The following is a 22,548-nucleotide window of genomic DNA, read 5'->3' on the forward strand; positions in this document are numbered from 1 at the left end:
TTTTTTCAGCAGTATGTGGGCCTCTCACCATTGTGGCCTCTCCTGTTGTGCAGCACAGGCTCCGGACGTGCAGGCTCAGTGGCCATGGCTCACGGGCCCAGCTGCTCCGCGGCATGTGGGATCTTCCCGGACCAGGGCACGAACCTGTGTCCCCTGCATCGGCAGGCGGACTTTCAACCACTGCGCCACCAGGGAAGCCCCATCTTTGTTTTTAGTTTGCTTTCTGTTTTTGTTTTGTTTTGTTGTTTTTGTTAGTTTTTTATTGTTTGTTTTGGGGTTCTTTGGTTGGTTGTTCTCTTGGGTTTTTTTGTTTGTTTGTATTTTCTTTTTTTCTGTTTGTCTGTTTGGTTTTGCTTTTATCACTTGTCTTGGGTTTTGCTTGTCCGCTTATTTTCTTTTCTTCTTTTTCTTGGCTGTGCAGCTTGTGGGGTCTCACTTCCCCAGCCAGGGGTTGGGATAAGAGTGCCAAGCCCAGGATACCGGACCACCAGAAAACTCTCGGACCCAGAGAATATTAGTCAGCATGAGCTCTCCCAGAGGTCTCCATCTTGACACTAAGACCTGGCCTCACCAAACTGCCTGCAGATTCCAGTGCTGGATGCCTCACACCAAACAACCAGCAAGACAGGAACACAGCCCCACCCATTAGCAGACAGGCTGCCTAAAAGTCGTACTAAGCTCACAGACACACCAAAACACACTACCTGACACAGCCCAGCCCATGAGAGGCAAAAGACTCAGTTCCAATCAACAGAGTGCCAGCACCAGTCCCTCCTACCATGAAGCTGACACAAGTGCCTGGACCAACCTCACCCACCAGGGGGCAGACACTAGAAGCAAGAGGAACTACGACCCTGAAGCCTGTGGAAAGGAGACCATAAACACAGTAAGTTTCACAAAATGAGACAACAGAGAAATATGTTGTAGATGAAGAAGCAAGGTAAAAATCCACAAGACCAAATGAATGAAGAGGAAATACGCAGTCTACCTGAAAAAGAATTCGGAGTAATGATAATAAAGATGATACAAAATCTTGGAAATAGAATGGAGGCACAGATTGAGAAGATAAAAGAAATGTTTAACCAGGACCTAGAAGAACTTTCAAAGAACAAACAGTGATAAACAATACAATAACTGAAATGAAAAATACACAGAAGATAGAATAAGTGAGCTGGAAGATAAAATGGTGGAAATAACTGCTGAGGAGCAAAATAAAGAAAAAAGAATGAAAAGAAATGAGGACAGTCTCAGAGACCTCTGGGACAACATTAAATGCACCAACATTCGAATTATAGAGGTCCCAGAAGACAAAGAGAAAGAGAAAGGGTCTGAGAAAATATTTAAAGAGATTATAGTCAAAAACTTCCCTAACATGAGAAAGGAAATAGCCACCCAAGTCCAGGTAGCACAGAGAGTCCCATACAGGATAAAGCCAAGGAGAAACATGCTGAGACACATGCTAAATACACAAAAAAATATTACATACAAAGAAAAAGTATTAAAAGCAGCAAGGGAAAAGCAACAAGTAACATACAAGGGAATCCTCAGAAGGTTAACAGATGACCTTTCAGCAGAAACACTGCAGGCCAGAAGGGAGTGGCAAGATATATTTAAACTGATGAAAGGGAGAAACCTACAACCAATATTACTCTACCCAGCAAGTACCTCATTCAGATTTGACAGAGAAATCAAAAGCTTTACAGACAAGCAAAAGATAAAAGAATAAAGCACCATCAAACCAGCTTTACAACAAAAGCTAAAGGAACTTCTCTAGGCAGGAAACACAAGAGAAGGAAAACACCTACAAAAACAAACCCAAAACAATTAAGAATATGATAATAGGAAAATACATATCAATAATTACCTTAAATGTAAATGGATTAAATGCTCCAAGCAAAAGACACAGACTGGCTGAATGGATAAAAAACAAGGCCCATATATATGCTGTCTACAAGAGACCCACTTCAAACCTAGGGACACATACAGACTGAAAGTGAGGGGATAGAAAAAGATATTCCATGCAAATGGAAATCAAAAGAAAGCGGGAGTAGCAATATTCATATGAGACAAAATAGACTAAAATAAAGAATGTTAGAAGAGACAAGGAAGGACACTACATAATGATCAAGGGATCAATCCAAGAAGATATAACAATTGTAAATATTTATGCACCCAACAGAGGAGCACCTCAATACATAAGGTAAATACTAACAGCCATAAAAGGGGAAATTGACAGTAACACAATAATAGTGGGGGACTTTAACATTCCACTTATACCAATGGACAGATCATCCAGACAGAAAATTAGTAAGGAAACACAAGACTTAAATAACACATTAGACCCGATAGACTTCACTGATATTTATAGGACATTCCAACTAAAAGCAGCAGAATACATTGTTCTCAAGTGCACATGGAACATTCTCCAGGGTAGATCACATCTTGGGTCACAAATCAAGCCTTCATAAATTTAAGAAAATTGAAATTGTATCAAGCATCTTCTCCGACCACAACACTATGAGATTAGAAATCTATTACAGGAAAAAAAACTGTAAAAAACATAAACACATGGAAGCTAAACAATACACTACTAAATAACCAAGAGATCACTGAAGAAATCAAAGAGAAAATCAAAAAATACGTAGAGACAAATGATAACAAAAACACGATGTTCCAAAACCTATGGGATGCAGCAAAAGAAGTTCTAAGAGGGAAGTTTATAGCAATTCAATCTCACCTCAAGAAATAAGAAAAATCTCAAATAAACAATCTAACCCTACACCTAAGGCAACTAGAGAAAGAAGAACAAAGAAAACCCAAAGTCAGTAGAAGGAAAGAAATCATAAGGATCAGAGCAGAAACAGAAACAAAGAAAACAATAGCAAAGATCAATAAAACAAAAAGCTGGTTCTTTGAGAATATAAACAAAATTGATAAACCTTTAGCCAGACTCATCAAGAAAAAAGGGAGAGGACTCAAATCAATAAAATTAGAAATGAAAAAGGAGAAGTTACAACTGACACCGCAAAAATACAAAAAGCATCATAAGAGACTACTACAAGCAAGTATATGCCAAAAAATGGACAACCTGGAAGAAATGGACAAATTGTTGGAAAGGTACAACCTTCCAAAACTGAACCAGGAAGAAATACAAAATATGAACAGACCAATGACAAGTAATGAAATTCAAACTGTGATTAAAAATCTTCCTGCAAACGAGACTTCCCTGATGGTGCAGTGGTTAAGAATCGGTGCTCCCAATGAAGGGGGCCTGGGTTCAATCCCTGGTCAGGGAACTAGGTCCCAGATGCATGCCGCACTAAGAGTTTGCATCCCTCAACTAAAAAAGATCCAGCATGCTGCAAATAAGGAACCAACGTGCCATAACTAAGGAGCCCACATGCCACAACTAAGGAGCCAGCAAACCACAACTAAGACCCAAGCAACCAATAAATAAATAAAATAAAATAAATATTAAAAACAAATCTTCCAGCAACCAAAAGTCCAGGACCAGATGGCTTCACAGGTGAATTCCATCAAACATTTAGAGGAGCGCTAACACCTATCCTTCTCAAACTCTTCCAAAAACCTGCAGAGGGAGGAATTCTCCTAAGCTCATTCTATGATGCCACTATCACCCTGATATCAAAACCAGACAAAGAAGTCACAAAAAAAGAAAATTAGAGGCCAATATCACTGATGAACATAGATGCAAAAATACTCAACAAAATACTAGCAAACAGAATCCAACAACACATTAAAAGGATCATACACCATGATCAAGTGGGGTTTACCCCAGGAATGCAAGGATTCTTCAATATATGCAAATCAATCAATATGATATGCCATATTAACAAACTGAAGGATAAAAACCATATGATCATCTCAATAGATGCAAAAAAAGCTTCTGATAAAATTCAATACCCATTTATGATTAAAAACTCTCCAGAAAGTGGGCATAGAGGGAAACTACCTCAACATAATAAAGACCATATATGACAAACCCACAGCAAACATCATTCTCAATGGTGAAAAACTGAAAGCATCTCCTCTAAGATCAGGAAAAAGACAAGGATGTCCACTCTTGCTACTTTTATTCAACATAGCTTTGGAATTCCTAGCCATGGCAATCAGAGAAGAAAACTAAATAAAAGGAATCCAAATTGGAAAAGAAGTAAAACTGTCACTGTTTGCAGATGACATGATACTATACATAGAGAATCATAAAGATTCTACCATAAAACTACTAGAGCTAATCAGTGAATTTGGTAAAGTTACAGGATACAAAATTAATGCACAGAAATCTCTTGAATTCCTATACACTAACAATGAATGATCAGAAAGAGAAGGAAACAATCCCATTCACCATTGCAACAAAAAGAATAAAATATCTAGCAATAAACCTACCTAAGGAGGTAAAAGACCTGTACTCAGAAAACTGTAAGACACTGATGAAAGCAATCAAAGATGACACAAACAGATGACCCATTTATGATTAAAAACTCTCCAGAAAGTGGGCATAGAGGGAAACTACCTCAACATAATAAAGACCATATATGACAAACCCACAGCAAACATCATTCTCAATGGTGAAAAACTGAAAGCATCTCCTCTAAGATCAGGAAAAAGACAAGGATGTCCACTCTTGCTACTTTTATTCAACATAGCTTTGGAATTCCTAGCCATGGCAATCAGAGAAGAAAACTAAATAAAAGGAATCCAAATTGGAAAAGAAGTAAAACTGTCACTGTTTGCAGATGACATGATACTATACATAGAGAATCATAAAGATTCTACCATAAAACTACTAGAGCTAATCAGTGAATTTGGTAAAGTTACAGGATACAAAATTAATGCACAGAAATCTCTTGAATTCCTATACACTAACAATGAATGATCAGAAAGAGAAGGAAACAATCCCATTCACCATTGCAACAAAAAGAATAAAATATCTAGCAATAAACCTACCTAAGGAGGTAAAAGACCTGTACTCAGAAAACTGTAAGACACTGATGAAAGCAATCAAAGATGACACAAACAGATGGAGATATACCATGTTCTTGGATTGGAAGAATCAACATTGTGAAAATGACTATACTACCCAAAGCAATCTAGATTCAATTCAATCCCTATCAAATTACCAATGGCATTTTTTACAAAACTAAAACAAAAAATCTTAAAATCTGTATGGTGACACAAAAGACCCTGAACAGCCAAAGCAATCTTGAGGGAAAAAAATGGAGCTGGAGGAATCGGACTCCCTGACTTCAGACTATACTACAAAGTAACAGTAATCAAGACAATATGGTACTGGCACCAAAACAGAAATATAGGTCAATGGAACAGGATAGAAAGCCCAGAGATAAACCCACACACCTATGGTCAACTAATCTATGACAAAGGAGGTGAGGATATACAATGGAGAAAAGACAGTCTCTTCAATAAGTGGAGCTGGGAAAACTGGACAGCTACATATAAAAGAATAAAATTAGAACACTCCCTAATACCACACACAAAAATAAACTCAAAATGGATTAGAGACCTAAATGTAAGACCAGACACTATAAAACTCTTAGAGGAAAACATAGGGATCAATCCCTATCAAATTACCAATGGCATTTTTTACAAAACTAAAACAAAAAATCTTAAAATCTGTATGGTGACACAAAAGACCCTGAACAGCCAAAGCAATCTTGAGGGAAAAAAATGGAGCTGGAGGAATCGGACTCCCTGACTTCAGACTATACTACAAAGTAACAGTAATCAAGACAATATGGTACTGGCACCAAAACAGAAATATAGGTCAATGGAACAGGATAGAAAGCCCAGAGATAAACCCACACACCTATGGTCAACTAATCTATGACAAAGGAGGTGAGGATATACAATGGAGAAAAGACAGTCTCTTCAATAAGTGGAGCTGGGAAAACTGGACAGCTACATATAAAAGAATAAAATTAGAACACTCCCTAATACCACACACAAAAATAAACTCAAAATGGATTAGAGACCTAAATGTAAGACCAGACACTATAAAACTCTTAGAGGAAAACATAGGGAGAACACTCTTTGACATAAATCACAGCAAGATCTTTTTCAATCCACCTCCTAGAGTAATGGAAATAAAAACAAAAATAAACAAATGGGATCTAATGAAACTTAAAAGCTTTTGCATAGCAAAGTAAACCACAAATAAGACGAAAAGAAAACCCTCAGAATGGGAGAAATTATTTGCAAACTAAGCAACTGACAAAGGATTAATCTGCAAAATATACAAACAGCTCATGCAGCTCAATATCAAAAAAACAAACAACCCAATCAAAAAACGGGCAGAAGACCTAAATAGACATTTCCCCAAAGAAGACATACAGATGGCCAACAAACACATGAAAAGATGCTTAACATCACTCACTAATTATTAGAGAAATGGAAATCAATACTACAGTAAAGTATCACCTCACACCAGTCAGAATGGCCACCATCAAAAAATCTACAAACAATAAATGCTGGAGAGGATGTGGAGAAAAGGGAATCCTCCTACACTGTTGGTGGGAATGTAAATTGGTACAGCCACTATGGAGAACAGTATGGAGGCTCCTCAAAAAACTAAAAATAGAACTACCATATGACCCAGCAATCCCACTCCTGGGCATATATCTGGAGAAAACTATAATTCAAAAAGATACACATGCACCCCAATGTTCACTGCAGCACTATTTACAATAGCCAGAACTTGGAAGCAACCTAAATGTCCATCAATAGAAGAATGGATAAAGAAGATGTGGTACATATATATAATGCAATATTACTCAGCCGTAAAAAGGAACGAAATTGTGCAATCTGCAGAAACGTGGATGGACCTAGAGACTGTTATACAGAGTGAAGTTAGTCAGAAAGAGAAAAACAAGTATTGTAATATATTGCTTATATGTGGAATCTAGAAAAATTATACAGATGAACTTATTTGCAAAGCAGAAATAGAGACAGAGACAGAGAGAATGGATGTATGGTTATCAAGGATGAAAGAGGGGAGTGGAATGAATTGGGAGATTAGGATTGACATATATACACTATTATGTATAAAATAGATACCTAATAAGAACCGAGTGTATAGCACAGGTAACTCTACTCAATGCTCTGTGGTGACCTAAAGAGGGGATATATGTATACGTATAGCTGATTCACTTTGCTGTACAGCAGAAACTAACACAACATTGTAAAGCAACTATACTCCAATAAAAATTAATTTAAAAAAAGGAAGAAATGCAATTTTTTTGAATATTCATATTTAGTTGACTGGGTGTACCTAGTTAACCATTATTATTCAATTATTTAATTATTTGTTTATTTATTTATTTATTTTGGCTGTGTTGGGTCTTTGTTGCCGCACACAGGCTTTCTCTAGTTGCGGTGAGTGAGGGCTGCTCTTCATTGTGGTGTGCAGTCTTCTCATTGCAGTGGCTTCTCTTATTGCAGAGCATGGGCTCTAGGTGCATGGGCTTCAGTCGTTGCAGCACGCAGGCCCTAGAGAGTGTGGGCTTCAGTAATTGCAGCGCATGGGCTCAGTAGTTGTGGCTTGCAGGCTCTAGAGTGCAGGCTCAGTAGTTGTGGCTCACGGGCTTAGTTGCTCCGTGGCATGTCGGATCTTCCTGGACCAGGGATCGAACCTGTGTCCCCTGCATTGGCAGGCAGATTCTTAACCACTGCGCCACCATGGAAGTCCCTGTTCAATGTTTAATTTAGTGACAATTTACTGTAATTATAGATGTCACTATACACAAAGCTTATATTTATTATGAATTATTTCTTTAGTTTTGGTTAACAGAACTGGAATTCCTGCATGAAAAGTAAAATATTTCTAAGCCCATGTATATGTATTTCCATATAGTTTCTATATGAATATGTGAAAGCACAACTTATGAGTGAAGTTTCTCTGCTTTTATATATTCCATTAAAGATAATAATAGAAATAAATAAAATTTAAAAAAAAAAGAAACTATAGGAGGATAAAGAGCAGATGTGAGAAAAGCTAGTTAAGAGATTAACAATAATCCAGAAGACAGATGCTACTGGCAGGGACCAGGGTGGTGGCAGTGGAGACAAAGGAGAGCTGACAGGATTTGCTGATAGACTGGATATGATATTAAAGAGAAAGAAAGAAGTTGAGGATGACTCCCAGGTTTCTGCCTAAGTGAACAGAAGGATGGAAGTACTTTTTTGAGATGAGAAAGCCTCAAAGAACAGATATGTCTATGTATATATGAGACAGTAGAGGAATCAGGAATTTGGTTATGTCAAATTTAGGAAGTCTAATAGAAATCTAAGTGATGATGTGAAATACATAGATAGTATAAATGTCAAGCCAGAGATCCAAACTAGAGAGAGAAATCTGGGACTGAGCGGGGTACTGAGAGCATTTAAGGCCCCAAGACTGGATAAGATCACTCAGGGAAGGGTGTGATGACAGACAGGAGAGCTGAGGACTCAGCCCTGGGCTCTCCAACACTAAGGGGCTGGAGAGGAAGGAATCAGGCAAAGAAGACTGAGAACAAATAAGACAGAAAAGTAAGAAAAAAAACATAAGATGCTGCTTCCCAGAAAGCCCACTGAAGAAAGAATTCAAGAAGGAAAAAAGTCAATGCTGCTGACAGATCAAGAAGGACGCTTGAGAAGTGACTACTGGATTTAACAATGTGGAGGTCATGACCTTGACAACAGCTATTTCCATGGAGTGATGGAGATAGAAGCCATGTTGGAGGGTTTTAGGAGGAACTGGGAGGAGACGAACTGGGGACAACAGGTGTAGATTACTCTTCTGAGGGTTTTCTGTAGAAGAGAACAGAGGAATGAGTCTGTAACTATATGGGGATTTGGGGTCTAGGGTGGGCATTTTGTTAAGATGGGAACTATTAAAGCATGTTTGTATGATCATGAGAATGACCAGTAGAGGTGGGATCAACGATGCAGGAGATTACTAGAAGTGACAACCTTGAGTAGGTGAAAGCAGACAGAAAGAGAAGGACAGGCAGGGATGGGTTTCCCACAGAAACAGGAGGGAAGGAAGCTGATGGATGTGAAGTGTGAATGTGTGCTCATTCTCTTTTGAGTGCTTCTGTTTTCTTGATTAAATAGGAAACTAAGATTATCAGCTGAGAAAGAGGTTGAAGGAGGTAATGGGGGTTTGCAAAGAGAGAAGATACTACAAAGTCATCCAAGAGGGCAGGAGGATGAACATGCTAGGAAAATAGTGTGTGATGGATGGGCAGCAAGGAGGCTCAACTTGAGGTAGGAGGTCATGAATTTAATGGATCTTGTCATGAGGATGGGGAGAAAAGGGAACCCTCATACACTGTTGATGGGAATGTAAATTGGTGCAGCCACTGTGGAAAACAGTATGGAGTTTTCTCAGAAAACTAAAAGGAGAACTACCACATGACTCAGAAATTCCACTCCTGGGTACCTATCTGAAAAAAACAAAATCACTAATTAAAAAAGATACATGCACCCCAATATTCATAGCAGCATTACTTACAATTACTAAGATATGGAAACAACCTAAGTGTCCATCAACAGATGAATGGATAAAGAAGATGTGGTATACACACACACACACACACACACACACACACACACACACACACACGCACAATGGAATACCGCTCAGCCATAAACAAGAATGAAATTTTGCCATTTGCAACAACAGGGATGGACTTGGAAGGTATTATGCTAAGTTAAAGAAGTAAGACCACTTACATGTAGAATCTAAAAAATAAACTAGGGACTTCCCTAGTGGTCCAGTGGTTAAGAATCTGCCTTCCAATGCAGGGGATGCAGGTTCGATCCCTGGACGGGGAACTAAGATGCCACAGGGCAACTAAGCCCGCGCGCCACAACTACTGAGTTTGCGCGCCTTAACTAGAGAGTCCATGTACCACAGACTACAGAGCCCATGCGCTCTGGAGCCTGTGCACCACAACTAGACAGAAGCTCATACACCACAACTAGAGAGAAACCCACAGGCTGCAACTAGAGAGAAGCCCAAGCACTGCAATGAAGAGCCCAACTGCTGCAACGAAAGATCCCACATGTCTCAACGAAGATCCTGTGTGCCGCAACTAAGACCCAACGCAGCCAAAAATTTTTTTAAATAAATAAATAAAATAAAATAAAATAAAATAAAATAAATAAATAAAACAAACTAGTGAGTATAACAAAAAAGAAACAGACTCAGAGATATAGAGAACAAACTAGTGGTTACCAGTGGGGAGAAAGAAGGGAGGAGGGGCAAGATGGCATAGGGGATTAAGAGGTACAAACTATTATGTACAAAATAAATAAGCTACAAGGATATATTGTACAACACAGGGAATATAGCCAATATTCTATAATAACTATAAATGGAGTATAACCTTTAAAAATTGTGAATCACTATGTTGTACACGTGTAACATATAATATTGCACATAAATTATAGCTCAATTAAAAAAAAATGGAGCCTGGTCAGCGTGGTGGTGTGCTGAGGTGCCCAGGCACTGAACTCATGAAGAGCTGGATTTCCAAAGCCCACCACATGCCAGGCATTACACCTCATACACTTTGACCCTCATTATGGCTGCCCCGTGACAAGGTAGGCATTATTATCTCCATTTTACAAATGAAGGAACCAAGACATGGAGGCCAAATGACTTGCCCAAGGCAAAACCACAGAAAAAAGCAGAACCAGAATTCAAACTAGACAGTCAAATGCAGCACCACCACTCCCCATGCCGTGCAAAATGGTTGTCTCAGGATATGAGTGCTCCTTCCCATGTTTAGACCTTTATAAGGGCTTCCAAAAGAATCTTTTTTCATGAAATGTCTAGATTTTAAACAAATACTCCAATATAAATATTTCAATGGTCAACTCAATTCAAATTAATAACAGTTGCTTTCTTTGGGATGGAAAGTAATGTAGAGGCAGCAGGATGGGAAGGGGAAGAGGAAAGGTTAAATGAACTAAGATTCTGAGCCTAGAAAGAAAAAGGATAAGAAATGATCTAATTCTTGCTCTGGAACTAAATTAAACAGGAATCTGACTGATCCTGATTACTATGTCCTGAAAATCAGAAAAGAATCATCAGGGAGTTTAAAAGTATTTTTTTTCCATAGAATTCTTAAAGATAATGACAGGTACACACCCTACTTACTGCCAATGTTGAATTCATCTTCATTAAGGCCCACATTTTCTTAGTACCTGCGTGCTCTTTAAAAATATATATTTGGGCTTCTTAATATTAACAACAACAACAACAATAATAATAGCACCAGAATACTGTAATAGCAATTGCCTGAGCACCAATGTATGGCAAACACTATGATGTGCCCCTGCACTGTTCCCTGAGTTAAACCTACTCCATGAAGCAAGCATTTTGATCCCCATTTTGTAGCTGATTCTGGAACTCAGAGGGGTTAAGAAATATGACCTGAGTCACGCAACCAGTAAGTGGCAAAGCTTTGAATATGTGGACCTACAGGCCTGGATTAGGCAATAAACAGGGAGGAGATGGGCTTTACAACCAGAGATGGTCACTAACTATGTCAAAGAATTATCATTAAACTTAAAAAACAGACTTTTCGGCAATTCGGTCAGGGAAACTTACAGAAAAGTTGTTACCTAAATCCAGAGTATACTTCATAAGAGGAACACTAAAGTCCCTATGACACACAACAGGCCCACATGGCTATTTTCTGAAGTTTTAAAAGAACAAAACAAAAAAACAATTCTACCCTCTCCCAGTGAACCAAGTGCTCCCTGCCTCTAAATGGATTTGGATGGAGATCAGAAAGGGACTCAGACAAAAAGGCCTCCAGGAAACAGCTCCTTGTCCTGGTTCCACCAGGGAGGCTGTCCTTTGAAGTCTCTCCCAACAGTTTTGCTTAGATAAGATGTTTTTCTCCCCGAGACAATGAGTGATTTCTCAGAGATCTGCCTTTGGAAGACAGAGAAACAAACTATCACATATAGGTATATGTCAGGATTTTTTTGTTTGTTCAATGTTTGTTTTAAACTGTGCTTCTTACCTGGATCCGTATCAGAAGAGCAAGGAATAGAAAAGGCTTCCTCAGAACTAAAAGCCTCACTGTTGGCCTCCTGGCTGGGTCTCTGCAACACGTAATCCCTTATGTCATAAGCTGATGGCAAGTCCAAAGCACTGCTCTCCTCTGATTGGCTTCCTGGAGTGGCTTCCTGATTTGCCATAGTCCTGCCATGGAAAATATAAAACAATTCAATACAGAAGGTATTGCATAAGAGGAGCCTCCATTACAGCCATGGCTTAAAGCACCTTAAAGGCCAAAAAACAGTAGAACCAAAATAATTTACTTTCCTGTTACTAACAGTCTTCCTTGTCTTTGCTTTACTTTCCTGTTATTAATGGTCTTCCTTGTCTTTGCTTTAGACCCAGTATTTGTTTACCATGTTTCTTCATCATGAGAAACAAATAACTCTCAGCACAGAAAGAAACCATGAATCATTTCAGCTGGAAAGTGAACTGCATATCTGATAAGGATGAAATACTGTTTAGCACTATAATCCAAGGACTACACAAATATTTAATGAGATGGGAAACTGTCCATGATATATTAAATGGAAAAAGATTTAAAAACTATAGGTAGGGTTTGATCCATATTTTATAAAATATCGTGTGTGGGATGTGTGTGTATGAAATATACAGACCTATAGCTAGAAAAAAAAAGTCTAGAAGGGTATATCCCAAATTAATTCCAGTGATAATTAACTCAGTGGTTTAATTTCTGGGTAGTGAAATTACAGGTGATTTGCATCTTCTTCTGTGGCCTTCAGACAACTGTTAACATGCCAGGCCCCAGGGATGCAAAGATGAATGTGACAGACACTTCCTTTGAGTTGCTCAGGTTGGGATGATCCAAACACAGAGACAGACAGTGCTAACACCATGATAAGATGAAGAGGCACCCAGAGAGGGGCAGTAAGGCTTTCTGGAGGAGGCTGTCCCCAAGTGTGGGGCAGGCCATGGCCAGGGGACAGTATGAACCCCAGAGGCACCAGCTTGGGCAACCATAACTGGCAAGAGGTGTTGAGAGTTTTGGACATTTCTTGTTAAAAATTAGGTGTCCCTTATCCCTCCTGGTTGATGTCTACCTGTGGGCTGGAGGGCTCTTTGCAGTACATCCAGCCCTGCCCACCTCTCTGTAAAATAATTATGGGCCTGGAGAGATCCTGGACCCTCTGCTACTCTCTGCCTCTTAAGTTGTCATCAGTAAATCTTACTATGGTCAACACCACACCCTGTGACTACCACAGGCCACCATGTACCATGCAGAGGAGACACATGGTCAGATCTGCAGATTTGGCAGCTGGACAGCAGGCAATCTCAGGAGTGACAGGAATTCAGACAACTGTTGTGGTCCCAGTGAGAGAGGAAGAGCATGTGAATGAGGGCAGGGCACTAGCAGCCAAGAGCAGGGGACAGACTAAGAAGATATTTAGGAACAGAAATAAGAGTCAAACTTAATAACTGAATGGATAAAAGGGCTAAAGAGGAACCAGAAGTCAACAAAGAGTGGTAGCTTCAGTGACAGGATTGTATTATCAACTGAGTGAGAGCAGACCAGAGAAGGATAGGTTTGGGAGGAGGCAGTATTCCAAATTATGGGATATTATCCAGCTGTTAAAATGACAGTCAGAACTTGAAAGATCTATGTCTGAATGACAGAAGCAATTTCAGAATAACATGAGCAGTATAATAATACGAGTAGTTAACATTTATTAAGTGCTTTTTGGTTGCCACGCATTGTGCTAAGAGCTTCATCTGCAACAGCCCTATGAAGCAGGTAATCTTATTATTACCCACATTTACAGTCAGATAGTTGGCCCCAAACACAGGAGAAGTAGAGTAACTAGCCCAAGGAAACCCATCCAGAAAGTACCAACCTAGGATGAACCCAGCTCCAGAGCGTCCTGACTGCAGCCCAAACTACCACCTGATCAAGCAAAGATAGGAGGTATAAAAACAAATCAACAGAGAGACCTGGCAAGACACCTCTCATTTGAGGACACCCAGTCACATGCTGTTGTGGACATTCGCTCAGGCAGACAGTGAGCCAAGACATCAGCTGATTGCTTCTGGAAGGAGTGAGGTGATCAAGATTCCCAAAGAAGCAAGAACATCCTGTCTTTGCACACTGCTATTTTAGCCAACCAAGCCCGAAGTTTCAGCAAACACCTCTGCTGCAGGCATCTGTGGCTCCTCCTTCTGCCCTCATCTTACCAAACACTGCTCTGGAGGTTTCTGGAAGGGAACAAACAGGTTAATAAATGACAGCCACGTATCCTGCTTGCCTACAAAGTTGCATTGAAATCAGCCAGCAACAGAAGTCGTTATTAATGACATGGAACAAAAGGAATCCTTTTTTTAAACAAATAGCACCTTGATGTGATATCCATCTTTTCTTTTATAATCACTTATATTAAATGTCAAATACATCACAAACTGGTTATTTGAACAAAAAAAGAAAAAAACAATCTATTGAAAGGCAGAATCCTGTTTATTACAAAATAAGTACCTGTGCATGTAAAACATTATTTTGGATTCAATGAATTTGTACAGGAGAAATCAAATAATAGGGACAGGTGAGACCCTTCTAATGATCTGAAACTACCTAGGCTGGCCAAGTAGAATGCAATGATTATCCTTTGCCCCAAAACTTTTGATATGTGGTTCAACTTCCTTCTCTAGAAGTGCTTATTTTCTTCTCTTAAAGGTGCTTTAATTACACAATCTATGCCTTGTGACTGCAGGCACAAGAAGTTTCTCAGTACATAAATACCTGCTTACCAAGAGAAAGCAGCCATTGCTCTACAGATTCTTACAAATCTACAAAAACAACTCAGTCAGGGTCCATGTATAAGAAGCAGTTTAATGTCATTTACTTTTTTCTTTTTCTTTTTTTTTGGCCGCACCATGTGGCTTGCGGGATCTTAGTTCCCCAACCAGGGACTGAATCCAGGCCATGGCAGTGAAGTGCCAAGTCCTAACCACTGGACTTCCAAGGAACTATGTACTTTTTTTTTTTTTTCCAATTAAGGCTCTTTCCTCCCAATATTTTACATGAAAAATTTCAAACAAAGGATAGTGGAAAGAATTTAATACAATGACCATCCATATAGCTACTGCCTAGATTTCTTTATTCTTACTCAATTTACTTAAACACCAAAACAAAACCAAAAACAGTTCACCCATTTCTTCCACCACTCTCCCCCCGCCACTTCTGACAACCGCCAATCTGCTCTCTGTATCTATAAGCCTAATATAAAGTATTTGTATTTCTCTGACTCATTTCACTTATAATGGTCTCAGGGACATTCATGTTGTTGCAAATAGCAAGATTTCATTCTTTTTTATGGCTGAATAATATTACATTGTACATATATATCACATCTTCCTTATTTACTCATCCATCAATGGACCCTTAGGTTGTTTTTCTATCTTGACTATTATAAATAATGCTGCAATGAACATGGGGGTGCATATATCTTTTCTAATTAGTGTTCTTGTTTTTTTGGATAAATACTCAAAATTGGAATTCCTGGATCATATGGTAGTTCTATTTTTAACTTTTTGAGGAACCTCCACACTTTTCTATATTGGCACCAATTTACATTGCCATGAGTTTTCCATTTTCTCTATATCTATGCCAACACTTGTTATTTCTAGTCTCTATTTATTGGCCACGCCCTGTGGCCTGTGGGGTCCTAGTTCCCTGACCAGGGATCAAACCTGCACCACTACATTGGAAGCGCAGAGTCTTAACCACTGGACCACCAGTCTTTTTTTTTTTTTTTTTTTGCGGTACGCGGGCCTCTCACTGCTGTGGCCTCTCCCGTTGCGAAGCACAGGCTCCGGACGCGCAGGCTCAGCGGCCACGGCTCACGGGCCTAGCCGCTCCACTGCATGTGGGATCTTCCCGGACTGGGGCATGAACCCGTGTCCCCTGCATCGGCAGGCGGACTCTCAACCACTGCACCACCAGGGAAGCCCAGGACCACCAGTCTTTTTGATATTAGCCATTCTGACAGGTGTGAGGTGATATCTCATTGTGGTTCTGATTTGCATTTCCCTGATGATTAATGATGTAGAGCATCTTTTCATGTACCTGTTGGCCATCCATATTTCTTCTTGGGAAAAAATGTCTACTCATATCTTCTACCCATTTTTTAATTGGATTGGTTGTTTTTTTGCTATTGAGTTGTATAGGTTCTTTATATATTTTAGATATTAGCCCCTTATCAGATATATGATTTGCAAATACTTTCTCCCATTCAGTAGGTTGCCTTTTCATTTGTTGATGGTTTCCTTTGCTGTGCAAAAGATTTTTAGTTTAATATAGTCCCACCTGTTTATTTTTGCTTTTGTTGCTTTTGGTTTTGGTGTCAGATTCAAAAAATCATCATCAAGACCTATGTCAAAGGGACTTCCCTGGTGGCACAGCGGTTAAGAATCTGCCTGCCAATACAGGGGACATGGGTTCGAGCCCTGGTCTGGGACAATTTGTGCCGCAGAGCAACTAAGCCCCGTGCACCACAACTGCTGAGCCTGCACTCTAGAGCCTGCAAGCCCCAACTCCTGAAGCCCCTGCACCTAGAACCCATGCTCCACAACAAGAGAAGCCACCATAATGAGAAGCTAGCGCACTGCAACGAAGAGTAGCCCCCACTCACCACAACTAGAGAAAGCCTGCAAGAAGCAACGAAGACCCGATGCAGCCAAAAATAAATAAATAAATAATTTTTAAAAAAGATGTATGTCAAGGACTTTATCACCTCTATTTTCTTCTAGGATTTTTACAGTTTTAGGTCTCAAGCTCAAGTCTTTAATCCATTTTGAGTTAATTTTTGTGTATGGTGGTCCAATTTCATTCTTTTGCATGTGCTGTCAATTTTCCTAGCACTATTTATTGAAGAGACTGTCCTTTCACCATTGGACATTCCTGTCTCCTTTCTCATAAATTAATCAATATATGCATAGGTTTATTTCTGAGCTCTCTATTCTGTTCCACTGATTTATGTGTCTGTTTTATGCCACCATACTGTTTTAATTATTATAGCTTTGTAATATAGTTTGAAATAAGGGCACATGATACCTGCAGCTTTGTTCTTTCTCAAGATTGCTGTGGCTATTCAGAATCATTCATAGTTCAAAATTTCTTTTTGTTTGTTTTATTACTGTGAAAAATGTCATTGGGATTTTGATCGGTATTGCATTGAGTCTGTATATTGTTTGGGGTAGCATGGACACTGTAATATTAATTATTCCAATCCATGAGCACAGAATATCTTTCCATTTATTTGTGTCTTCTTCAATTTCTTTCATTAATGTCTTGTAGTTTTCACTGCACAGGTCTTTCACCTTCTTGGTTAAATTTATTCCTAGGTAAAAACAAAAATCTTTTAAAAAGAAAAAGAAAAACACTTATTCCTATGTATTTTATTTTATTTTATTTTATTTTATTTTATTTTTCTTGCGGTACACGGGCCCCTCACTCTTGTGGCCTCTCCCGTTGTGGAGCACAGGCTCCGGACGCGCAGGCTCAGCAGCCATGGCTCACGGGCCCAGCCGCTCCGCGGCATGTGGGATCCTCCTGGACCGGGGCACAAACCTGCGTCCCCTGCATCAGCAGGCGGACTCTCAACCACTGCGCCACCAGGGAAGCCCTATTTTATTATTTTTGATGCAATTGTAAATGGGACTGTAGTCTTAATTTCTCTCTCTGATAGTTCATTATGCAACCGACTTTTGTGTGTTGATTTTGTATCTTGCAACTTTGCTGAATTTGTTTATTCTAACAGTTTGTTGATGGAGTCTTTACGGTTTTCCATATATAATATCATGTCATCTTCAAACAGTGACAGTTTTACTTCTTCCTTTCCAATAGAGATGCCTTTTACTTCTTTTTCTTGCCTAACTGCTCTGGCTAGAACTTCCAGTACTATGTTAAATAGAAGTGGCAAAAGTAGGCATCACTCTCTTGTTCCTAATCTTAGCTGTGGGCTTGTCACATATGGCCTTTTCCTAGATTTCATAATTAACATTTTACTATGATTTTCTTTATCAGATAACCAGCTATCCAACTCTCTATTCATCCATCAATTCACTTATTTTTATACATACTTCCATTTAAAAATTGATATAATGAAAGCTTCTGAGGGGATGTGTATGATATAATCAATTTGCATCTTCAAAGGCTCACTCTGTCAGCTGAGTGAAACACAAATGAGAGGAGGGTAAACGTGAAGTAAGGAACACAGCTAAGAAGCTCTGCAAAAATGTCCAGAGATGTGCAGGGGCTCTGGAGTTGGAGAGACTGCTCTCACTTTTTAGCTGTCACCTTGGGCAAGTCACTTAACCTCAATTTCCTCATCTATAAAAATGGCTTGATTACAATGCTTACCTCATAGGGTTGTCATAAGGATTATATAAAATTAATGCATGTAAAATACTTAGTACAGTCTCTGTGCTCATGATGGTTAGCTCCAATAAGTAAAACAGTAATAATTAAAAAACAAATCACAGGCTCCTCTCTTCCCAGCCAACCACCAGCCCATTTGCCCCTCTACTTCCCATCCTATAGCCATGTTGCTTCTTTCATTCTTTTCCAGTAGATTCTATGGTTCACAGTCTTGTTAATACCCTGAACTTCCCTGCCCTGCCCTGCCCATTCTGTCTCTTTATCACACTCCTTTGGCAAAATTCAGCCTAGACGACCTCAACTATCTCCCTATTTTCTGTGTGCTGGACATGAGAGTCATCAAACAGGTCAGGGCAGACTGGCTCTCTCTAAGTGTCTGAGCACCTACCTGGAATGGGCTATCTGGCTAAATGGATCCTGAGACATTTATCTCATAACTTCCTCTCAACCCCCTCCTCGACTCTTTCATATTTTCTCACTCTTCTTCAACTCAGACCCTCTCCATCACTCACATACCTTCCTCCTCTTTTCAGCCTATCATCTCACTTCCTAATTGACAAGGGAAACAGAAGCCAGCAAAGAGGAACTTCTTCAGCTCTATCAACATAACAAAGGCTCCCACGTCCGCACACTGCTTTACCTCTCTGTAAAACAGGGAGCTGTCCCTTGTGTGGCAAAGGCCAACCACTCCACCTGGGCTTTAGATTCCACTCTCTGGACTTTTCCAGAAGCCTTCGGAGACGATAATCCCTTCTCTGGCTTCTGTTCCACTGGATCTTCACTTACACTTTTCAACAGGCCCAAATCACTCCCATTTTCAATAAAACCTGCTGTGTAAAAGAATATCCTTATTCTTTGGAAATACCACTCAAATATTTAGTGTTAGGGAGACATGATGTCTGCAGTATATATATATATATATATATATATATATGTATATATATATATGAGAGAGAGAAAATGATAAAGTAAATGGGGCAAGTGTAGACAATTGATGAATCTGGAAAGTGTTATTTGGGAGTTCCTTGTACTAGTCTTGCAATTTTTTGAAGGTATAAAATTGTATCAATATGAAAATTGTCAAGAAAGAAAAGCAAAACGAAAACCTTTGACACCTGCCTTCCTCACAGCCAATCTCCTCTCACTTCCACAGACTTCTCAAGAGTCTAGAATTGGCTCATTTTCTCATCTCCACCAACTCAATCACTCCACCATAACTTCTAGAAATTCCTTCTTCTGACACTCTTTCTTTACTTTTCAGGAAGCCACTCACCCAGCTGACATCCCAGCTAGGCCTGTTCCTTCCTGCCTCCTCTGTGGCTCATCTTCCATCTCCAATTGGACCTCCTCAAGGATATCCCAAGGCTTTCTCCTCTTCTTTCCTCCTCTGAAACATTAATTACCACCCAGAAACTTCTAGCCTGGTTCCCCCAACCTCTGACCCCACTTCTATCTTTCCATCAGGTTTTCCAATAAGCCTTGCTTCTTCCCGCTGCACCTGTCCTTCCCTCTTGTGGATAACTATTCTAAAAAATGGAAGACGGAACACTTCCCAGTTTATGCAATGAGCCCACTGTTATCCTCACACCAAAACTAGACAGAGACATAACAAGAAAACTATAGACCAGTATCATGAATACAGACACAAAAATCCTTGACAGAATACTAGCAAAATGAACCAAGCAACATATAAAAAGGATTATACTCCCTGACCAAGCAGAACTTATCCCAGAAATGCAAAGTTGCTTTAACATCTGAAAATCAATCAATGTAATACACTATATTAGGATAAGGGACAGAAACAACAACAGACACACACACACACAATCAACTGACAAAGTCAAATACCCATTCATGATCAAAACACTCAGCAAACTCGGAAAAGAAGGGAACTTCCTCAATCTGATAAAGGGCATTTTTGAGAAAAACCATAGCTAGCATCGTACTTCATGGTGAAAGACTGAATGCTTTCCCCTTAAGCTCAGGAACAATTTAATATTAACTGCTCTCATCACTTCTATACAACACTGTACTGGAGCTAAAACCTTTAGCTGCACAATTAGGCAAGAAAATGAAATAAAAGGCTTCCAGATTGGAAAGAGAGAAGTAAAACTATTTCTATTAGCAGAAGACATGATCTTGTATATAGAAAGTCCCAATGAATCCACTTAAAAAAAAACTACTAGAATAATTAAAGTTAAACAAGGTTGCAGGATACAAGAACAATACAGAAAAATCATTTGTATTTATATACACTAACAATAAACAACCTAAAAATGAAATTAAAAATATAATTTTGGACTTCCTTGGTGGCACAGTGGTTAAGAATCTGCCTGTCAATGCAGGGAACATGGGATTCAAGCCCTGGTCTGGAAGATCTCACATGCCGCGGAGTAACTAAGCCCATGCACCACAACTACCGAGCTTGCGCTCTAGAGCCCACAAGCCACAATTACAGAGCTCACGTGCCGCAACTACTGAAGCCCACATGCCTAGAGCCCATGCTCCGCAACAAGAGAAGGTACAGCAGTGAGAAGCCCGTGCACTGCAACGAAGAGTAGCCCTCGCTTGCTGCAACTAGAGAAAGCCCATGTGCAGCAATGAAGACCCAACACAGCCAAAAATAAATAAAATAAAATTTTTAAAAAAGAATGTAATTTCATTTACAATAGCATCAAAAAGAATAAAATACTTAAGTACACATAATGAAAAATATGTAAGTCATGTACACTGAGAACTATTTTAAAATGTTGAAAGAAACTAAAGCTCCAAATGAATGGAAAGACATCCTATGTTCATGGAATTGAACACTTACTATTTTAAAATGGCAATATTGCCCAAATTGGTATATGGATCAATACGGTTCTTACAAAATCTGTTTTGTTTTTTTTTTAATTTGCAGACATTTGACAAAACTGTTTAAAAGTACATATGGAAATGCAAGGGGCCCATAAAGCCAAACCAATCTTTTTTTTTTTTTTTTTTTGCGGTCCGCGGGCCTCTCACTGTTGTGGCCTCTCCCAGTGCGGAGCACAGGCTCCGGACGCGCAGGCTCAGCAGCCATGGCTCACGGGCCCAGCCACTCCGCGGCATGTGGGATCTTCCCGGACTGGGGCACTAACCCATGTCCCCTGCATCAGCAGGCGGACTCTCAACCACTGCGCCACCAGGGAAGCCCAAGCCAAACCAATCTTGAAAACGAAGAACACAAATTTGGAGTACTCATACTTTCTGATTTCAAAACCAATTATAAGCTGCAATAATCAAGACTGTGTAGTATTGGAATAAAAACAGTCAGTGGAATAAAATTGAGAGTCCAGAAGTAAAATCTTACAGTTATCGACTGAAGTTCCCTAGATGCCAAGACAATTCCGCAGGGCAAGGACAGTCTTTTCAACGCTAAGACAGCTGGATATCCACATACAGAAAGGTAAAATGGCTCAAGTACTTTGGAAAACAGTTTAGCAGTTCCTCAAATGGTTGGATCAGGCGATCCCACTCGTAGGTATATGTGCTCAAGAGAAATAAAAACATGTGTCCACACAAACTGTACACAGATGGTCATAGCAGCTTTATTCATAAGAACCAAAAAGTGGAAACAATCCAAATGTCCATCAACTGATGAATGGATGAACAAAATGTGGTATATGAATACAAGGAATATTTTTCTGCAATAAAGGAATTAAGTTCCGATACATGCTACAACAAGAACAAACTTTTAAAACATTATACTTAGTGAAAGAAGCTAGTCAAAAAAGACCACATACTGTATGCTGCTATTTATATCAAATATGCAAATTGACAAATCTATAGAGACAAAAAAGTAGACTATCAGTTGCCTAGGACTGGGAAGCCATAGTGAATAGAGAGTAACTTTTAATGGGTACAAGGTTTTTCTTCGAGATGATGAAAATATTCTAAAATTAGATTGTGGTGATGGATGCACAATTCTGGGGATATATGAAAAGCCACTGAATTTTACACTTTAAATGGGAATTTTTTATAATTTGTCAATTATGTCTCAAGAAAGTTGTTTTTAAAAAAATGAAGAACCGAAGTTCAT

At 39.3% G+C, this 22,548-nt stretch overlaps 2 protein-coding genes across 11 annotated transcripts in view; both read right to left on the reverse strand.

Moving 5' to 3' along the window:
- CHGB (chromogranin B) overlaps nucleotides 1–12,114 on the reverse strand; it is a 126,597-nt gene extending 114,483 nt beyond the window's left edge. Inside the window, exon 1 of the mRNA XM_024764234.1 lies at nucleotides 12,060–12,114. The gene's annotated coding sequence lies outside the window, so the exon portion shown is untranslated. The remainder of the gene's footprint in view (nucleotides 1–12,059) is intronic.
- Nucleotides 1–22,548, reverse strand: part of SHLD1 (shieldin complex subunit 1) — a 90,603-nt gene that overhangs the window by 67,680 nt on the left and 375 nt on the right. For 5 of the 10 annotated variants that reach the window (XR_003005826.1, XM_024764235.1, XM_024764241.1 and 2 more), the window contains exons 2-3: nucleotides 14,048–14,308; nucleotides 12,060–12,241 (exon numbers count right to left, since the gene is read on the reverse strand). Coding sequence is in view for 9 of the 10 variants with exons in the window: in XM_024764235.1 (XP_024620003.1) it covers nucleotides 12,060–12,241; nucleotides 14,048–14,100 (235 nt within the window). In the remaining variant the exon portion in view is untranslated. Of the gene's footprint in view, nucleotides 1–10,499; nucleotides 11,969–12,059; nucleotides 12,242–14,047; nucleotides 14,309–22,548 lie in introns of those variants that run through there. The other 5 variants (XM_024764242.1, XM_024764239.1, XM_024764238.1 and 2 more) reach the window with 5 other exon arrangements.

The sequence above is a fragment of the Neophocaena asiaeorientalis genome, unplaced genomic scaffold (assembly GCF_003031525.2).
Source record: "Neophocaena asiaeorientalis asiaeorientalis breed wild unplaced genomic scaffold, Neophocaena_asiaeorientalis_V1.1 scaffold400, whole genome shotgun sequence".
Classification (NCBI taxonomy): domain Eukaryota; kingdom Metazoa; phylum Chordata; class Mammalia; order Artiodactyla; family Phocoenidae; genus Neophocaena; species Neophocaena asiaeorientalis.